The sequence below is a fragment of the Triticum urartu genome, chromosome 2, assembly GCF_003073215.2.
Source record: "Triticum urartu cultivar G1812 chromosome 2, Tu2.1, whole genome shotgun sequence".
Classification (NCBI taxonomy): Eukaryota; Viridiplantae; Streptophyta; class Magnoliopsida; order Poales; family Poaceae; genus Triticum; species Triticum urartu.
The window spans coordinates 607,106,524-607,128,125 of record NC_053023.1 but is presented as its reverse complement, the minus strand read 5'-3'; the positions used below and the strand labels follow the sequence as shown (position 1 = coordinate 607,128,125).

Genomic DNA, 21,602 nt, shown 5'->3' with positions numbered 1-21,602 from the left:
TTAAAGAAAATAAATAAGAATAAATAAAAGAAAGGAAATAAATGAAGAAAAGGTCATATACTAATTTTATGGTAGGTGATGACACCACATAAGGAAGATTATAAGTAGAAAATTTTATTAGAGATTGACAAACATAGCATTAGTCAATGATGCAAGTCATGAAAGAATTAATAAGGGAAGAGAAGATTCACATATAAATATACGATCCTAGAAAGCTTTTGTGATTGTGAGCCCTCATCAAAATATTATATGCCAAAATTGTTGAAGTTGGACAAGGAAGACAACTTAACGGTCTATGTTTGTTTATATACACATAGAAGTCATATTATCATAGATCATTTAACATGTGGTGCTTGCCCCCTATATTTGCTAGCCAAAAATTCTGCACTAAGTAGAGATACTACTGGTGTATCCAAAAACCCTTAAACCCAAATATTACTTTCAAGTGCCCACCATACCTACCTAGGGATTGAGCAAGATCCCTCAAGTAAGTTGTGATCGGTGCAAAAAGGCAATAAAAATTGCTTCTAAAAGTGTGAGATCATTTAGTGTAAGAGAAAATTGAGCGTTGCATGAACTTGTGATGGTGAAGAATAAAAGTGACATACTGCATAATAAAGGTCGCTATAACAAGGAGCAATGCAACATGGTGTTCTTTTGCACTATGTGGTTGAGCATATAAACAAATAAGCGCATGGCAACCTCTGCTTCCCTCTACGAAGGTCCTATCTTTTACTTTTATGTATTTACTTTTATGCAAAGAGTCAAAGTTTTTCTTCTATTCCTTTTTATTTTCCTCCTTTGGCAAGCATCATGTGGTGAGGAAAGATATAGACACATATGTCCAGTTGAATATAGATAGCATGAGTTATTATTGTTGAGATCACCCTTGAGGTGAATATGTTCGGAGGCGAAACTATAAACCCCTATCTTTCTATGTGTCTGGTTGAAACGTTTTGCTCATGTGTACGTGGTGAGTGTTAGCAATCATAGAAGACTATATGATGGTTGAGTATGTGGACTTGCCTAAAGGCTCTGATACGTGACCCTTCCTGAAAAGATGATGAATTGTAGTTGCAAGGTTGACTGAGAACATAGATTGTTTGTTTCTAATAGAGTTTTTGCTTTATACTTCAATTGTGTGATGAATTGTTACTTATTCATGGGAAGTATATGATAAAAGTTCTATGGTAAAGTCTTATGTTTAATTTTGTTGTTGTTATAATAATCTACATGATGCTTCTATGTCTGTATTATGTTTTTATCGACACCTCTCTCTCAAAGCATGTGGACATGTTTTTCGATTTCGGTTTTCGCTTGAGGACAAGCAAGGTCTAAGTTGGGGAGTTGATATGTCCATTTTGTAATGTTTTATTATTGTTATTTAAGATGTTTTTATCCATAATAATGCTTTTTGGAGTAATTATAATGCCTTTTCTCTCATAATATGTAAGGTTTACACAAAGAGGGAGAACTCCGGCAGCTGGAAATCTGGACCTGGAAAAGCTACGTCAGGCTACCTATTCTGTACAACTCCAAATAAGCTGAAACTTCACGGAGAATTTTTTATGGAATATTTTAGGAATATTGGAGCAAATAACTACCAGAGGGGCCCCACCAGGTGGGCACAACCCACCTGGGTGCGCCAGGGAGCCCAGGCACGCCCTAGTGGGTTGCGCTCACCCAGGCCCACCTCTGGTGCCCATCTTCTGGTATATAAGTCATTTTTACCTAGGAAAAATAAGGAGAGGACTTTCGGGACGTAGCTTCGCCGTCTCGAGGCAGAACTTGGGCAGGAGCATTTTGCCCTCCGGCGGAGCGATTCCCCCAGGGGAACTTCCTTCCCAGAGAGGGAAATCATCGTCATCATCATCACCAACAACTCTCCCATATTGGGGAGGGCAATCTCCATCAACATCTTCAACAGCACCATCTCATCTCAAACCCTAGTTCATTTCTTGTGTTCAATCTTGTTATCGGAACTATAGATTGGTGCATGTGGGTGACTAGTAGTGTTGATTACATCTTGTAGTTGATTACTATATGGTTTATTTGGTGTAAGATTATATGTTCAGATCCAATATGATATTTAATACCCCTCTGATCTTGAGCGTGATTATCATTTGTGAGTAGTTACTTTTGTTCTTGAGGTCACGGGAGAAATCATGTTGCAAGTAATCATGTGAATTTGATATGTGTTTGATATTTTGATAGTATGTATGTTGTGATTCCCTTAGTGGTGTCATGTGAACGTCTACTACATGACACTTCACCATATTTGGGCCTAAGGGAATGCATTGTGGAGTAGCAGTTAGATGATGGGTTGCGAGAGTGATAGAAGCTTAAACGTCAGTTTATGCGCTATTCTGTAAGGGGTTGATTGGATCCAAAAGTTAAATGCTATGGTTAGAATTTATTCTTAATACTTTTCTCATAGTTGTGGATGCTTGCGGGAGGGTTAATCATAAGTAGGAGGTTTGTTCAAGTAAGAACAGAACCTAAGCACCGGTCCACCCACATATCAAATTATCAAAGTACTGAACACGAATTAAGCCAATATGATGAAAGCGACTAGATGAAATTCCCGTGTACCCTCAAGAACGCTTTGCTTATTATAAGAGACCGTTTTGTCCTGTCCTTTGCCTCAAAAGGATTGGGCTACCTTGCTGCACTTTTGCTACTATTATCGTTACTTGCTCGTTACAAATTACCTTGCTATCAAACTACTCTGCTACTTGCAATTTCAGCACTTGCAGACATTACCTTGCTGAAAACCACTTGTCATTTCCTTCTGCTCCTCATTGGGTTTGACACTCTTACTTATCGAAAAGAGCTGCAATTGATCCCCTATACTCGTGGGTCATCAGGGTGGGGCGCCGGGGCAGCGGGGCAGGGGGTCGGGGTCGGGGCGGCAGCGGCACGGGTGAGGTGAGGGCCAGAAGAGAGAGAAGGGGGGAGGGAGAGAGGGGGGCACGGACGCCGGCCCTATTTCACTTAGGTCACAACACTTTGCCATCTGCTAGCAGATGGCAAAGAGCCTACCTAGTGGGGTGGGCCAGTGGCAAACGACCGTTAAAACGGCCACTTTCTTTGCCTTCTGCTGGCTGACGGCAAAGAAAGTGGTCATTAGGTCGTTCTCATTAGTCCGCCACCCACCCTCTTTCTCGTCTGCTAGTAGATGGCAAAGCTTCTATGCCATCAACTAGCGGATGACAAAGAGCAGGCTGACGACAAACACCTTCTTTGATGTCCGCTCTTTCTTTGCCGTCAGATTTATTTAAGCTGATGGCAAAGAACTTCTTTGTCGTCAGCTAGTAGATGGCTAAGAGCTGGCCGACGGCAAAGATCTTGATTCCATTAGTGATACCTACCTATGGATTGAGTAAGATCCTTCAAGTAAGTTCTCATCGGTGCAAGCAATAAAAATTTCTCTCTAAATATGTTTGATCTATTAGTGTGAGGAAAATAAGCTTTATACGAACTTGTGATATAGAAGAAATAAAAGCGACAGACTGCATAATAAAGTTCTTTATCACAAGTGGCAATATAAAGTGACGTTCTTTACACTAAGATTTTGTGCATCCAACCATAAAATCGCATTCCAACCTCTGCTTTCCTCTGCAAAGGGCCTATCTTTTATTTACCCTCAACCTTTATACAAGAGTCATGGTAATCGCCACCTATTCCTTTTTATACATTTTATTTTTGGCAAGCACTTTATGTTGGGGGGAAGATCCAAATATATATAACCACTCGGATGTAGATATTCATAGGCTATTATTTGGCATTACCCTTGAGGTAAAAGGTTGGGAGGCGAAACCATAAGCCCCTATCTTTCTCTATGTGTGATGGAAACTTTGACCTCATAAGTATCGTGTGAGTGTTAGCAATTATGAAAGACTAAATGATAGTTGAGTATGTGGGACCCCTCTTCTGCTATATGATGTCTTTTGACCTGAAAAAATAATAAAAAGGAATCTTTTGGGATGAAGCGCCGCCATCTCGAGGCGGAACTTGGGCAGAACCGATCTAGGGCTCCAGCGGAGCTGTTCTGCCAGGTAAACTTCGCTTCCGGAGGTGGAAATCGAGGCCGTCATCATCACCAACGATCATCTCGCCAAGAGGGGGTCAATCTCCATCAACATCTTCACCAGAACCATCTCTTCTCAAACCCTAGTTCATCTCTTGTATCCGATCTTTTTCTCAAAACCTCAGATTGGTACCTATGGTTTGCTAGTAGTGTTGATTACTCCTTGTAATTGATGCTAGTTGGTTTATTTGGTGGAAGATCGTATGTTCAGATCCTTAATGATAATTATTACTCCTCTGATTATGAACATGAATATGCTTTGTGAGTTGTTACATTTGTTCCTGAGGACATGGGAGAAGTCTTGTTATAAGTAATCGTATGAATTTGTTATTCGTTCGATATTTTGATGAGATGTATGTTGTGTTTCCTCTAGTGGGGTTATGTGAACGTCGACAACATGACACTTAACCATTATTTGGGCCTAGGTGAAGGCATTGGGAAGTAATAATTAGATGATGGGTTGCTAGAGTGACAGAATCTTAAACCCTAGTTTATGCGTTGCTTCGTAATGGGATGATTTGGATCCATATGTTTCATGCTATGGTTAGATTTATCGCAATTCTTCTTTCATAGTTGAAGATGCTTGTGAGAGGGGTTAATCATAAGTGGGAGACTTCTCCAAGTAAGGACAGAACCCAAGCACCAGTTCACCCTCATATGAAACTATCAAAGTAACGAACGTGAATCATATGAGCATGATGAAAACTAGCTTAATAGTAATTCCCATGTGTCCTCACGAGCGCTTTGCTTTATATAAGAGTTCATCCAGAATTGTCCTTTGCTACAAAAACGATTGGGACACCTTGTTGCACATTTTTTACACTTGTTTCTTGTTACCAGTGCCGAATTATCTTATCACAAAACTATCTGTTACCGATAATTTCAGTGCTTGCAGAGAATACCTTGCTGAAAAACACTTGTCATTTCCTTCTGCTCCTCGTTGGGTTCGAAACTCTTACTTATCTAAAGGACTACGATAGATCCCTATACTTGTGGGTCATCACACCCTACCGGAGGGGGATTCGATCATGGAGGGCATCTACATCCACTCTATTGCCCTTCCGATGAAGCGTGAGTAGTTTACCACGGACCTAAGGGTCCATAGCTAGTAGCTAGATGGATTATTCTCTATCTATTATCCACAATACCATGATATCCTCGATGTTCTTAGAGATTTATCCGATGTATTATTCTTTTGCAGTGAATTGTGGATTTATGATCAGTTTATCTATGAATATTATTTGAATCTTCTCTGAATTTTTATACGCATGATTTAATAACTTTGTATTTACCTTTGAATTATCAGTTTGGTTTGTCCAACTAGATTGGTTCTTCTTGCAATGGGAGAGGTGCTTAGTTTTGGGTTCAACCTTGCGTTGTCCTCACCAAGTGACAAAGTAGGGGTAGCCAGGCACATATTTGTATCGTTGCCATCAATGGTAAAATGATAGGGTTTTCATCATATTGCTTGAGTTTATCCCTTTACATCATGTCATCTTACTTAAGGCGTTACTCCGTTCTTTTGAACTTAATACTCTAGATGCATGCTGGATAGCGGTCGATGTGTGGAGTAATAGTAGATGCAGAATCGTTTCGGTCTACTTGACACGGACGCGATGCCTATGTTCATAATCATTGCCTTGGATATCGTCATAACTTTGCGCTTTTCTATCAATTGCTCGATAGTAATTTGTTCACCCACCATATTATTTTCTTTCAAGAGGGAAGCCTCTAGTGAAACCTATGGCCCCCGGGTCTATTTCCAGATCTATAAACCAAAAATACCATGCTACAATTTATTTGTTTTTTCTTTGTTTTATGTTTTAGTAATATTTTATCTCTATCTCTATTAGATCTCATTCTTGCAAGTGACCGTGAAGGGATTGACAACCCCTTTATCGTGTTGGGTGCAAGTGTTTGATTGTTTGTGCAGGTGCATAGATTGGAGACTTGCGTTTACCTCCTACTGGACTGATACCTTGGTTCTCAAAACTGAGGGAAATACTTATCTCTACTTTGGTGCATCACCCTTTCCTCTTCAAGGGAAAAACCAACGCAAGCTAAAGAAGTAGCACCTTTCAACAATCCCGTTCTACTGTGATGTATAAGGTGCCGTGAGAAACCTTTTTATGGCAATCTTCTCACAGTAGTCGTTGAACACATTCGACGTAAGCTCTCCGCCGCGATCTGTCTATAGAGCGTGAACCTTCAGCTTGTGTTCCATCTCCGTTGCAACCTTCAACTTCTTGAACGCTTCAAACGCCTCGTCTTTAGATCCTAGGAAAATGACCCACATGTATCTCGAGCAGTCATCTACCACAAGGAAGAAGTACTTCTTTCCTACGTGAGTTTCAGGGGTGATAGGGCCACATAGATCACCATGGAGCAGCTCGAGTGCATCACTTGCACGATAGGGGGACTGAGCAGGGAATGACCTGCATTGCTGTTTTCTAACCAAGCACTGATGCATCTTGAAATACGTCGGTATATCCCCAAAGAGGAGGGGATGATGCACCACATCTATGGTAGGTATTTCCATCAGTTATGAAACCAAGGTATCAATCCAGTAGGAGAACCAAGCAACACTATGTAAATGGTACCTATACACAAAGAACAAATACTTGCAACCCGACACTTATGAGGGGTTGTCAATCCCTCTTACGGGTAACGGCGTAGGAAATTGGCAAGTTGACGGAATAAAATTGCGATAGATTGGATAAATAGATCTCAATAAAATGTGAAATAAAAAAGGTAACAAGAAAGTGTAGCAAGGTATTTTTTTTGGTTTTTGGAATAAAATATCTGAAAATAAAAGAAATAGTTGTTAAAGAAAATAATAGATCGGAACGCAAATATGATGAAGAATAGACCTGGGGGTGTAGATTTCACTAGTGGCTTCTCTCAGGAAATAGCACACCGTGGGTATACAAATTACTGTTGGGAAATTGATAGAACGTCAAATAATTATGACAATATCCAGGCAATGATCAATATATAGACATCACGTCCAAGATTAGTAGATCGACTCCTACCTACATCTACTACTATTACTCCACACATCGACCGCTATCCAGCATGCATCTAGTGTATTAAGTTCATGGAGAAATGGAGTGATGCGATAAGAATGATGACATGATGTAGACAAGATCTATTCATGTAGGAATAGACCCCATCTTGTTATACTTAATAACAACAATCAATACGTGTCTTGCTGCCCCTTCTATCACTAGGAAAGAATATTGCACGATCGAACCCATCACAAAGCACCTCTTCCCATGGCAAGAAAAAACGATCTAGTTGGCCTAACTAAACCAAAGCTTCGAAGAAGAAATACGAGGCTATAAATAATCATGCATGTAAGAGATCAAAACTCAAATAACTTTCATGGATAAATAGATCTGATCATAAACTCAAAGTTCATCGGATCCCAACAAACACACCGCAAAAAGAGTTACATCAAATAGATCTCCAAGAGACCATTGTATTGAGAATCAAAAGAGAGAGAGGAAGCCATCTAGCTACTGCCTACAGAGCCGTAGGTCTACAACTAACTACTCACACATCATCGGAGAGGCACCAATCAGGATGATGAACCCCTCTGTGATGGTGTCTAGATTGGATCTCGTGGTTCTGGAACTTGCGGCGGCTGGAATTGTGTTTCATCGACTCCCCTAGGGTTTCTGGAATATTTTGGTATTTATAGGGTGAAGAGGCGGTGCAGGAGGCCACTGAGGTGGGCACAACCCACCAGGGTGCGCCTGGGCCCCTAGGCGCGCCTAGGTGGGTTGTGCCCCCCTCAGGGCACCCCTCTGGTACTTCTTTGGTCCATGTTGTTCCTTCTGGTCCATAAAAGTTCTCCAAATATTTTTGCTGCATTTGGACTCCATTTGGTATTGATTTTCTGCGATGTAAAAAATAAGCAAAAAACAACAACTGGCACTGGGCACGAGTCAATAAGTTAGTCCCAGAAAATGATATAAAGGTGCTATAAAATGATTGCAAAACATCCAAGAATGATAATATAACAACATGGAACAATAAAAATTATAGATATGTTGGAGACGTATCAAGCACCCATCATCACATACTCGATCAACATGCTCGATAAACGGCATCCCAAATACCATCTCCATCTTCGGCATCTTCTTCAAGGCATAGAAGTTAACGTGTCCAAATCTAGCATGGCATAACCACGAATCATGATCACTCTTGGCGAGCCAACACTCCGGTTGAGATTGATCAAGGTTGAGAATGTAGAGCTTGTTCCGTGTGTGATTTACACGGGCTAGCACGTTTCAAAGGTTGTCAAAGATCGCTATCACTCCGTTCTCAATATCCAACTTGCATCCATTCTCATCAACTTTCCCGACAGAAATGATGTTGTAGCAATAATTTTTGTTGCAATAGACCAGAATCCTTGTAGACATTGTCACGAAGCCATGGGATGTAGTATAATTCGGTGAGTATGCGATGTTCTCCTATGAGACCCTCGAAGAGGACATATCCTTGTCGGCAAATCTCCACATTTGAACCATCACCGAACTTAACCGAGATTGAACTTCATATTCTAGCTCGAAGAATTTCTCCATGCACCCCTTCATGTGGTTACTGGCACCCATGTCTAGATACCATGACACATTCTGGTTCGCGGATAACTTTGGTATTACTTTCTTCTCATGAAGTAGCACCTTCCGATTTGGTTTCACAACCACCATTTGGACGAGATCACAAACTTCGGCCATCAGAAGACATGGACATCCTTCATCCTGCTTCGCCAAATTTGCCTTGATCCCCTGCTTATTAGGCTCCAGACAATCCTTTGGAGAGTGACCCATCTCGTTGCAGTTATAGCACTTGACCTTGTGGCTTCCGCTCTTTAGATCGGCCCCCCTTACCACGACCTTGTGGCTTGCCTTTTTCTTTGCCTTTTCTGGTTTATTCGCAACACTTCAAGTTGATTGAGCCATCGCCAACGTTGCGCCTTCCTTTGCCACTTGGGGACTCCCAATCTGCGCACGAGTACATGAGTTGGTCACTAACTCCTCCGATGCCTTTCTGACAGCCACGAGCAGTCTCTTCCCATGTCCGCAAGCGTCTGATCGCCTCCTTTATGGTCATGTCGTCGATGTTGTAAAGCTGCTCGAGCGTTCCGATGATGTACGTGAATTTATCAGTGACCGAACCAAAAACTTTCTCCACGATCTCGGCTTCCTCAAGCTTCACACCAAGCGTGCGGATCTCTCCCACCAAAGTAGTCAGACGCATGGCGTAGTCGTTCACCGATTCAGTTTCCTCCATCTACAACTTGTGAAATTGGCGCTTCAACACTTGTGCCCGAGCCTTTGTGACGCGATCTTCTCCAATCCTCATCTCTTTGAGTGTGTTCCACGCCTCTCTAGCTATCTCAAACTCCACCAATGTCATCAGCACGGAATCCGGCACAGACTGGGCTATGGTGGGCGTGGCACCTTCGTCGCACTCCTCGTCGATGTCATTGTCCGTGATTGCCTGCCACACTCGAAGGGTTCGGAGAATAATCTTCACGCCCACACGATGTAGTTGGTGTCGGTGAGCATCGGATACTGGATGGGGATGTTGTGATGCGCCGGTACGTTGCCACCACCCGTTCCTGCACCACGATTGCTGACTTGCCGCCTTTCTTCACCTTATCGTCGTTCATGTCTGCCTTGGAACCGCCGTCGCCGGACTTAACCGACTCCTTGTCTATGTCTGTCATCATCGTAGATCGTCGAGGTTCTGATACCATTTGTTGGATTTTCATCACGAGATCAATTTACCCAAAGTTGTAGCAGCACGTACATGCACTAAGAAGCACTCAGGCAGGCTGCTTGATTGATCCCTGCTGTACGTGCAAGTCTCTTGCCGTAGACGTACGTACACGCGAACTTGAGGATGGCTTTAGATGGATCCATCGATCTCGGCAAGATGGAACAACTCGACGGAAACTCCCTATAACTTGAGAAGAAAAATAGATCGGATGAGATTTTTGTGGTGCATGTGACTTGCACCTTTTTGTTTATTTTCTCTGGTATATAAATGGTACATGGACGTGATACGTCTCCATCGTATCTACTTTTCCTAACGCTTTTGCCCATGTTTTGGACTCTAATTTGCATGATTTGAATGAAACTAACCCGGACTGATGATGTTTTTAGCAGAACTACCATGGTGTTGTTTTTGTGCAGAAATAAAAGTTCTCGGATTTGGACAAAACTTTTCGGAGAATTATATTGCAATAAATAAAAAATACTGGAACCAAGACCCACTAGAGGGGGGGGCTGGCTGCCCACAAGACACCAGGGCCCGCCACCCCCTCTGGCACGCCCTGGTGGGTGGTGGGGCCCTCGAGGCCCCGCTGGCCCTAATCCCAACGCTATAAAATCCTATTTTCAGAGAAAAAATAGGAGAGGAAATTTCATCGTTTTTTATGATATGGAGCCGCCGCCACCTCCTGTTCTTCATTGGGAGGCCAGACCTGGAGCCCGTTTGGAGCTTCGAGGAGGGGGAACTTCGGTCTTCGTCATCACCAACCATCCTCAGTCACCAATTCCATGATGCTCCCCACCGGGAGTGGGTAATTCTTTCGTAGGCTCACTGGTCGGTGAGGAGTTGGATGAGAGTCATCATGTAATCGAGTTAGTTTTGTTAGGTCTGATCCCTAGTACCCACTATGTTCTGAGATTGATGTTATTATGACTTTGCCATGCTTAATGCTTGTCACTACGGCCCGAGTGCCATGATTTCAGATTTGAAGCATTTATGTTTTCACCATTTTATCTATGTTCTAGATTCAATCTTGCAAGCCACATGCACCTATTACGTGTTATGATCCGTAAACCCCAGGGTGACAGTAATTGAGATACTTTCTGGTGATGACCGTAGTTTGAGGAGTTCATGTATTCACTATGTGTTAATGTTTGTTCCGGTTCTCTATTAAAAGAAGGCATTAATATCCCTTAGTTTTCTTATGGACCCCGCTGCCACGGGAGGGTAGGAAAAAAGATGTCATGCAAGTTCTTTTCCATAAGCACGTATGACTATTTACGGGATGCATGCCTACATTATATTTATGAACTGGAGGTAGTTCTATGTCGCCCTAGGTTATGAATGTTATATAATGAATATCATCTAACGAATTCACCGATCCAATGCATAAAAGTTTTCCAACTATTGCTCTTGCTAAGTTAATATTGCTATTGCTACTGTAACAACTGCTACAAAACACTGTTGTTACCATTACCATTGCTATTGTTACCACTGCTATCAAAACTATCATATTACGGTGTTACTCATCACTTTGTTGCAGATATTTAATTTTCAGGTGTGGTTGAATTGACAAATCAACTTCTAATACTTACAAATATTCTTTGACTCCCTTTGTGTCGAATCAACAAATTTGGGTTGAATAATCTACCCTCGAAAACTGTTGCGATCCCCTATACGTGTGGGGAATCAAGTCCTTTTTCTGGCGCTGTTATCGGGAACATAGCTATAATTGTTGAGTCACTTGGGATTATATCTATTTATCACTATGAAGAATCTGAAAGATACAAGAACCAAGATTTTTCCCTCTAAGACGAGGGGAGGTAAGGAACTATCATCTAACTCTGTACTTGATTCACCTTCTGTTTTGAGTAAATTTGCAACACCACCACATGCTATTAATCCTGATATGTCGCACGTTCTTGATGATGCTACTTCTTCTATGAATGATGCTTATGATGATGCTAGTACCTTACTTGATGATAATGTGCCACTAGGTGAATTTCTTGATGAACAACTTGCTAGAGCTAAAGATATTGAGAATGCTGAAACTGATGAAGTCTTTGAAACTGAAAACTATGAAACACCTATTATACCTACGACAACACATGTATAACTATCTTGATTTTGTCATAAAATCATCACGGATGTACATGCATGATAGAAAATGTGACCTACTGTGACAAAGACGTAACATCACATAAGTGTTTTTTTGTTGTTGTGGAGCCAGTCGGATGACAAACTCCTCCTCTTCTCCGCAGGTCCCAGTTGATGAATCTTTAGTTGTCGGACTCAGATCCGCTGCCTGCTATGCCGAAGAACATTGGAGAGGAGCTAGGCTGAGCGGAGCGGACTGAAAGTGGAGTGGAATGGCAAGTAGCTAGGGTTTGATCTAGGTGCAGATAGGGAGGTAATATTTGTGGGGTCGAGGTGGACCACCATGGCCAAACGTGACGTGGTGGACTCGTTCGGTCCTTTCCATATATTCGTCTCAGATATGGGCTTTGTATGGGGTGCCAGAGCCATACAGCCCGGACATGCAGGGACGGTTTTAGAGGTCTGGTAGGTGGTATTTTCATAACCAGTCACCGAACTGGTCGTCCTTCCGGACATATAAGAGGATATCAGTGGTCCGTCTATAGATGCTTTTAGGTTTTCGGCTGTGCCGTATCGCTATGGCGTTGTCCGGGTCATTCCTTCTTTGGTATTATGTAGTAACTTTTCTTCCTTCTTTATGCAGTTCTTCTGCACGGTTCCAAAGAAAATGTGGTTATAATTGTTATGGAAAGCAAGGTTTAGAAACATATCTCTTGTGGGAACAGCTCCTAAAATAACGCTTTATCAAACGTTAAATCAAGAGATCATACGATCGAGCGGGGGATTGCACCAGTGTCACACATGGTATATATTTATCTTGTACTGTATGCTTCAATTCCGGTATAGCTAGGTGTGTCAGACACCTCCGATAAACTAATCTTTCTTTATCTCTTGTCACTAGCATCATCACGAGCAATTGTTTCACGACTCCTCGTCAATTTCTTCGAAGAAATCTGGTCAAGCAGTAGGCGCACATGGCTTGTTGGCCCTAGAACTAGAAGCATGGCCAGGCTCTTGGCACCAATAATGAAGCTTGCCTTGCTCAAGTAGCTAGCTAACTCTTTTTCCAAGAGGTGAACTGTTAATTGACTGCATAGCTCGCTTGCTCACATGTACCACTAGCACTTAACCAGCCGGGCCCTAGCCAAAAGATTCCTACCTGCGCTGCAGTAATGCCTCTTTGGTGCCGTTCACCTCAGCAAAACTGTACACGCCATGTTCACCATATCAAATGCACACAGCTAACAAGTTGGTAGTCCCATCAGCCTAACATTTAGACCTAACTTAGATATCATTCATGTTGATGGGATTAATAAATTAACAAGTCTTTTTGATGGCAACATATATGATTGATTAAATTGTTTATATATACACGCATACACTAATCCTTTTTTAGAGAAAAGGCCATCAACCCGACTTCAAATTAATGAAGCCATCAACCGGCTAAGGTACAATGGTGTTGTGAAAGAACATAACCTAGCTTGAGAGCAGCTGAAAAATTACAAGCAAGGAGCAATCGGCACTACTACAATAGAGCAGAGGGGACAATTACACCCGCTAACAAATGAAGCATCTTGATCAAGCCTAAGGGAGACTCCTCGCAGATTGGATTGGCATATGAAGAAACCAACGAGGACAGACCGGGCGATGCAAAGCAAGGAACACGCAGCCGCAGAGAGAGCACATGCCATACTGCAGAGTCGACCGAGCCGCGACGGTGGAGAGACCACAACTCACCACACCCGCTGCTGAAGGGAGACCACTATCTCCCTTCGCCCAAGCGCAGGGCACCGTAACGCCGGTCAGCAGTCCGCGGAGCAACTCTCAGCAAGGAGCCACAGAAGATTGCAGACTCACGCCTTCACCACCAACACCACCGGCGACCCCGAAGCTTGCACACATCCGCCACCGACGCACAACAAGATTTTGGATTTTGAATGGACGAATTTTCTCGTGGGGTGGCGAGATTCTCGGTTACCACGGTTACCGAGAAATACCGAATAAATTTCGGACGAAATTAATTTTCGAATTTTGAATTCAAAATTGTTTAGCTAGATATAGATAGCATTTAAACTGGTATTGCACGGAGAAGAGATAGTATCTTAGTGCAACGTCCGCACGCTATAGGTAAAGAGGTCGCGAGTTCGACATAATTTTTTTGAAAAATTGACAAGAAATATTGTGTACAGAAGGGCAATCGAACCTCCGTCGTCCTGTTGAAGTAAGTACATGGATACCACCGAGCCACATCTATGATTGGTGATATTACTGAGATGCTCCTCTATTTCAGTATATATTGGACGTAAAAATTCAAAAAATTCGATTTTTTTTGCTCGGGATTCATATTTCTCGTGGGGCAGCGAGAAACTCGATATCCGCCCGGTAACCGTTTTTCTCGGGCTGTACCCAAAACCGTGCGCACAACACCACAGAGTAGGCCCACATCCCCACCTGCCCCAAGACGCCGCCTCCAGGAAGGTTTACGACGCCATAGCGCCGTCGGCGTCCGGCTAGGCCCGGCCAAGGTTTTCACCAGGAGAATTGGGGAGGAGGCGGTGGGGGAGGGGGAAGATCGAGCGTCCCCTCAGGAGGGAAGACGGGGCAAAAATGCCACTGTCGACGACGAGGTCGACGCGAGGTTGACCAGGGGTGTCCCCCTTCCCTGACCTCCCACCACCACGCCCGCAAAACCATCCTGCCTCGGCGACCAGGGAGAGGCCAAGAGCAAAGACGGCGAGGGCAGGGGAAGCTGACAGAGAGGCGCCGAGATCCATATCTGGCGCGGCCGCCGGAGCAGACCTCACCATGAGAAGCCTCCGCTGCCCTAGCGCCAACCACACGGCCACCAGGGACGGGCAACACCCGCAGCGCCACCCACCGAAGAGGTCGACGCCGCCATCCCGCTCAGGGCCGCCGCCCCGACTTCCGATACATCCTGCGATGACGCTAGGCAGCAGGGCCTCGCCACCACCTTCACCGGCGGACGCGCAGCAGCACCGGCACGTGCCTCGGGTGGCGGCGGGGAGAGAAGGGACCGGCGGCGGCTAGGGTTGTTCGCTCTCGGGTCGCCCGTGGGGGGTGACACGAGAGCCGCGTGGGTGGCGGCGAGTCACTAGGAGTTTGAATTGCATACACTAATCCCTTTGAATACACACACGCAAACCATACTCCCATGAGCACATTCGAGAGTGTGCATCATTTCTGGTGGGCTGAAGATATCACTATCCTCCTAACTAGTCCTGGCCATCTCCAGTCCGGCCCTCTCGGCCCACCCAGGCCCGGCCGTAAAATCCAGGGCCTAGGCCCGATGGGCTTGCCCATGGGCCGGGCTTGGGCCTAAGTTTTGAGTCCACCAGCAGGGCCTGGACAGGCTTGGGCTTGGCATATTGGCATTTTAAGGAAGATGCCTGACCCACGGCCCTAAGCCCTAAGGGCTTTTCAGGGCTTTTTACCAAATGGACCGAGCTTGGGCTTCAAAAGTAGGCCCGATGGTAGGGCCTGGGAGGGCCCGGGCCTCAGTTTTTTGCCGTGAGTTTTTTTTAGGTCCGGCCCGGCCCAGTCCATGGCCAGGTATACTCCTAACCATTCAATCACAGGTTGATTCGCGCTCACTATGCTCTTAACACTATTCTGGTGTATACCGGAGTGTTTTCTTCCCTTGAAAGAACGAACATGTGAGAAATAATTTAGCCAATGCATGTTTGCATGAAATTTAAACCTAGCACCGATCACGCCACGTACAGTAGAGATGCACAGGCGTTCCGTACTAGCCACTAGCTAGGCCCCAACTTGATCATATATAGATAGTCCATCAGAGCACTGCGGAAGAATGTACGAGAGGAATTAATTCGTACATGATGGAGGCAAGTCCCAAGACGAGTGGACACATCAGTCCCGGCCCGATCGAATCATGTAAGAATAAATTCGAGCTATTTTCCTTTTATTTTCGCTTTGGTTAGACAGTCTCGTGTCGTCGTGATATGCAGAGCTGCTAGCGCCTGCTTGTTTCTGTGGTGCACAGCTCAGCACAGCACCTGCTTATTCATCCGCGGTGCATCTTTTTGCATTTGAACCGTTTCACTAGTACTCCAGAAATATAAGAGTGTTTTTTCATTTCTTTACAGAGGGAGTTTTTTTTTATTTTTAAGAATCACTAGTATTATTGTTTAAATGGATTACAACAACAGAAAAAGAAATGCATCGACGAAAATAGCATTCACATGTCATTGGTATTTTTTTTGAGCAACCGACAGAAGCACTGCCTATTCATATAGAAGTGAAGAGGTGAAAACCAATATGTAGGAAGGAGAGTACGTGTCATGGTATTGGGTGTGCAATCTCAAAGTTGCACTTGAAATCATATTGTCTTTTTTTACGAGGTATAAAAGTAGTTTATTCCATAGGATAAGGTTACAATCGAAAGTCATGAAGTCCTCGATACATGGTGGTCCACAATGCAACCATACAGACGTACACGACACAGTACGGCTATAAAAAGCCAACCGATCTGCTACCCTATTTTGTGAATGACTAATCTTCTGGGGAACAAACTCCTTGCCCACCATGAGAGCCTTAATCTCAGCTGCCAATTGCCCATAGGCTGAACGTAACAGGTTGTAACTTGAAATCATAATTCAGTTGCAGGGCATGGACCTAGACGAAGATAATTTGGCTACACATATTCATCACTTAAATTCTAAGTGTCACAGACTATATGAAACAGGAAATATAACAAACAGAACATTTTTGACCCAGTATACTGTGCCTCGGCGTGGTTACTTGAGCAAAAAGAAGGTGTGGAAATACAGCAAAAGACAGCCGCCTGACAAATTTTAAAATTTCAAATAAAACCTTAAGGATCCGTATTCAGGGAGACATCCGTGAGAAATTCATTTTCTAGCAAGCATGGTGTAATTCAGTGTGCACATGAATGTATCTGCAAGTTGTACTCTGTGTTTCTCTCAAAGGTGAAAACGGTGAAATTATATATAAAATATCAAGTTACAATATTGAGAACTGAATAGTATGCCTCACAATCAACTAAAGCACTGATTAACCAAGCCTAAGTTGTAGCTGCACTATTTGTGTGCTAGCTAACTTCAACAAAATGCCTCGCAAATAATCATTGCAGCAGAGAAAATTATCCGTGTACTCGAAGTGTATCCCTAGTTATGCATTCAATTATATGTAAGGCTTGACATTTAAGCCGCGCTCTCTTTCGAAAATGGAAAGTCCTGGGTAACCTTTTGGTGTAAAGTTTGAAAAGACTTCATCATCTAGTTAGTCAGCTCGATAAGATAGAAATGACAATAATGAAAGTAGTAACGCCTTTGCAGCGACAAATTAAAATATACATTAAAGTCTAAAATTGACAAGTATTCGATTTCATCAGTCACCATCAAAATGAGCACAAATATTCTTGTAGTTATATGTTGATTCACCAAAGCAAAGTAAATAAATGTTAAAACATTTATTACATAAAATATAACCAGGTGGGGCTTACGCAAAAAACAACAAGAACCACCACCTTATAACCAGCAAATGATCCATCTTCAAAAGATATTGGCATGCATATGAGCAACATAGAAAATGTATTAAAATACAATGTATACCCTATGGGACAATTTACCAAGCAAACAAATAAGAAGTAAATATGTCTTTGCACACAATTTGCCTCCCATTTCTAGGAGCCCTGTTGTACTACATGTCAGCTAACATTTTCCGGTCTACGATCTTTCTTTATGAACTAATTAATTGACTACATATGATTGTGCATAGATGCATACATGAATCTAAAATTGCCCTCAGCAAAATGAATCTTTGGTTAAGTGATTTGTCACTATAGCATGCATGGCTAGCTTGAAAATATAAGAGAAACCGTATATGCCACTGCTTTCTATATTCCTTGTTACGGTCTCTTTGATTCAAAGTTTTCTCGTATACGAATTTCAAAATTTGGAATCCTTGAAACAAATATTAGAAATTTTGTAATGAAAAGATTCCTTTTTTTAGGGGATGAAAAAATTCCATAGCACTATTTTCCAGAAGATAAATTTTATTGACTCAAACGCATTTGGAAGAATTCTTTGTTTTTTTCTATTGTGTAACCAAAAAAACTGTGTTACATACTCCTATTCAACAATTGAAGTGGGCGTGATATTACATTCTATGTTTTTTCTTCATATGTTTACATTTTAGAAATCATGTATATCAAAGAAGCCCCTTAATGTTTTAGTCTGATACAAATTACATCTCGATAAAACACTAGCAAAATTGACTGAAAGTTAAGATAATCTGAAAAATAGAAAGAAAACCATGAAAATTTAAAGGTATCATCCAATGTAGAATTGCGCGTGGAGCATGTGATCGATATCTTTTTCGCATGTGACTCCATGTCCTAGTCACCTGTTGCATAGTCTCCATTTTCCATGTAGTTCATCATGAAGAATATTTTTTTTCACCGTATGACAGAATGTCACTCAAATATGAGTATGCAATACATCAAGGCTTAACTATACCAAGGCATATATGTATGTCCTGCATATTGTTTTCACAATGCGAAAGTCTGGCCATATTGCACACTTGCAATTGGAAATTGTCCATCCTAGTCCATCCTACTCCTTCAAACTACCAAAATCAGGTCAAATAAACGCTGATTCTAGTGGACCATGGCGCATGGAATGACATGCCTAGATTATATATATTGGAGAGTGCAACAGGGAATGATAAATCTGTGATTTAGTGGCCATGTTATGGTATTCCAGAAACACCACTTAGTTTTTATTAGCCCGTTTCTGTGAATATCAGGATCAACACTTATCAGAACAATATCGAATAATTTATTTTCTTTGTCAGAATACATACTTCATAGTAATGTAAAGGAGTATTTGATCTCATAAACATGTACTCCCTCTGTTCACAAATGTAAGATGTTTTGGAAATAAACTGCCGAAACGTCTTACTTTGTTACAATACATACTTCATAGTAATGTAAAGTATTTGGTCTCCTAAACATGTACTCCCTCTGTTCAAACTGCCAAATGGTCTTACATTTATGAAACAGAAGGAGTACTGTATTAATTAGTACAACATAATGGTGAAAGTAATGGGTTTAGACTGTTTGAACGTACAATAAAGGAACCTAATTTCTTACTAGATATTTGTTGCCAAGCTGGTATGATTGTGAAACTTTAGACCGGTGACATCAAATGACTACCAGTTAGAAACAAGTCGACACCCCCATTAGGCCGTACACCGACCTATCAATTAGAAAAATATTTACTTTTGTCATGTCACCTTTCATCTCTCACTCGGTGTCCCTGCTTCACCCTTCAGCACCTAAAAGCCCTAGCAGTACTAGCAGTGCATCTCCTCCACTCTCTCACTGGTCACAACTGTGTACCCCATGTCTCAGTCATTTCACATCTCCCCTTTTTAGGCCAAACAATACATCCACCACCGCCGGCATCCCACCCTAAAAATAGAGGCAGCAGCATACAATTCCCCCACGCCATCACAAACAGATGATGAAGCTGCTGCTCTCCCAGCATCTTCCCAACCACCAGATGGACCTATGAGAGCCAGCACAAGCAACTGTTGGCTGTTGCTGGCTACCACCACCACCGAGTAAGAAGCAACAGATATGAGCTTTTCCAGATCGCTCTCTCAAAATAACCTTTCTTTCTTTCTTTCTTGTATGTGTCCTCTGATGTTTTCCATCTTTGTGCAGATTCTCAAGCCAACCTCCATCACCATTTGGCTTTGCCCAGTAATTCCGAGAGCGCCAAACCAAGATCAGCTGCCAACACCACCAAAGGTGATTCCAAAATTTTCCTTTCCTGAAAGATCTCCAGGTTCTTTGTTCGTCCTAAATATTTCTGCATCTACTGCTTATATAGAAAGTTAAAAGCATCAATTGCAGTGGCGAATGGTGAGGAGAGAACCAGCTGCTACCAAACAGATCGCTAGCTCAAGTTTATATATATGTACACATGTAATCATTGACCTCATCATGGTTCTCGAATATGTAGGAGCAGTGCTATTTCTTTTCTAATAGCAAGTTGTAGTTTATTTCATTTGTTTAAGCAAACAAAAGTGTAAGAGAATTCCCTACAGAAGTTAAATAAATAGAAAATAGTTTCAGATCACAGTCACACTTGCTTGAGTATGATTCCTTCCCTTTCCTGCTCAGCTAGCTGATCCATGGACCTGTCGGCGAACCCGGACAGCCCTCTGTCTGGAGGGGGCAACGGCGGCGGTTCCTCGAGCAGCATCACCTCCTCGCTTTCCGTGGTCTCAGGGGGCACTCCGCAGTCGCCGAGCAGGTACGAAGCGCAGAAGCGGCGCGACTGGAACACGTTCGGGCAGTACCTGCGGAACCACCGGCCGCCGCTGAGCCTGGCTCAGTGCAGCGGCGCGCACGTCCTGGAGTTCCTGCGCTACCTTGACCAGTTCGGCAAGACCAAGGTGCACGCCTCGGCCTGCCCCTTCTTCGGCCACCCGAGCCCGCCGGCACCCTGCCCGTGCCCACTCCGCCAGGCCTGGGGCAGCCTGGACGCCCTCGTCGGCCGCCTCCGCGCCGCCTACGAGGAGAACGGCGGCAGCCCCGAGTCCAACCCGTTCGCGGCGCGCGCCGTCCGCCTCTACCTCCGCGAGGTCCGCGAGCACCAGGCCCGCGCACGCGGCGTCAGCTATGAGAAGAAGAAGCGCAAGAAGCCGCAGCAGCTGACCGGCGACAGCAGCGGCAGCAGCTTCCACAGCAACCAGCACCAGCCCCCTCCCGGGGCGCCTCCCGCCGCCGGTTGCTGAGCTGATCGATGACGAGGACCCGCCCCCAGCTGGTGGTCGATCCATCTCCTATTTGGCCGGTATGCCAGATATATTTTATGTGCGCTCGCGTATGCATGCATGCGCGCGCATGCTTATGGCTTTGCACTTCTCATTTGTGCGTATTTGTATCAGCTAGTACTGTCAGTTGTCGTCGTCGAACACTGCTGCATTGCTCGTGTTTCGACCTAGTTGGCTTTCATTAGCTTGGGTTAATTTCTAGTCGAGATTATTACTAGTTTAATTTGCTTCCATGTAGGATCGTGTCAAGTAAAATGATTTGCTGTAGTGTGAAGTGAAGTGAGGGGGACATGCATGCAGGGAGAGATAGGAGATCTCTCTTGCTACAGCTAGCTGCATGTGTGTGTGTGTGTGTGTGTGTGTGTGTGTGTGTGTGTGTGGTTCGTGCAAGATTGTAAGTCTGTAGTGCAGTGTCCGTTCTGCGGTCTGCGCATCATGTGTCAACTCGATCTAGCATCGCTTATTGTTTCTTGTTTTGCTTCCTATTCCGTTTCCTTTTTATGGTACCGAAAGGCAGTGATCAGGTACAACTACTGGTACTGGGTTTGATGTGAACGGTGCATGACAAGTTGCATGCAACGATTGAGAGGATGGCACAGTGCCTTTGCCTCGCACCACATGAGGATCGCAAGCATATGCATGCATGTACTATGCAGCCAGTGTTTGATGCTGGATGCATGTGGCTTGTGGTTTTCTCATGGATTTCTGAGTACTTCTGTCCTGTCATGCACGAGGGGTAGCTGTTTATTTCCATGTGTTCTTCTGTATTCCTGGTACTTGAAGC

General features: G+C 43.5%; 1 protein-coding gene across 1 annotated transcript; it reads left to right on the top strand.

Annotated features, from left to right (window-relative positions):
- Positions 1-19,409: 19,409 nt before the first annotated feature.
- LOC125533770 (protein G1-like4) lies at positions 19,410-21,300 on the top strand. Its single transcript, XM_048697127.1, has 3 exons — positions 19,410-19,597; positions 19,701-19,787; positions 20,163-21,300. Exon 3 carries the CDS (start codon positions 20,174-20,176, stop codon positions 20,777-20,779), a length of 606 nt encoding a protein of 201 aa, XP_048553084.1. The 5' UTR covers positions 19,410-19,597; positions 19,701-19,787; positions 20,163-20,173; the 3' UTR covers positions 20,780-21,300.
- The last annotated feature ends 302 nt before the right edge of the window (positions 21,301-21,602 follow it).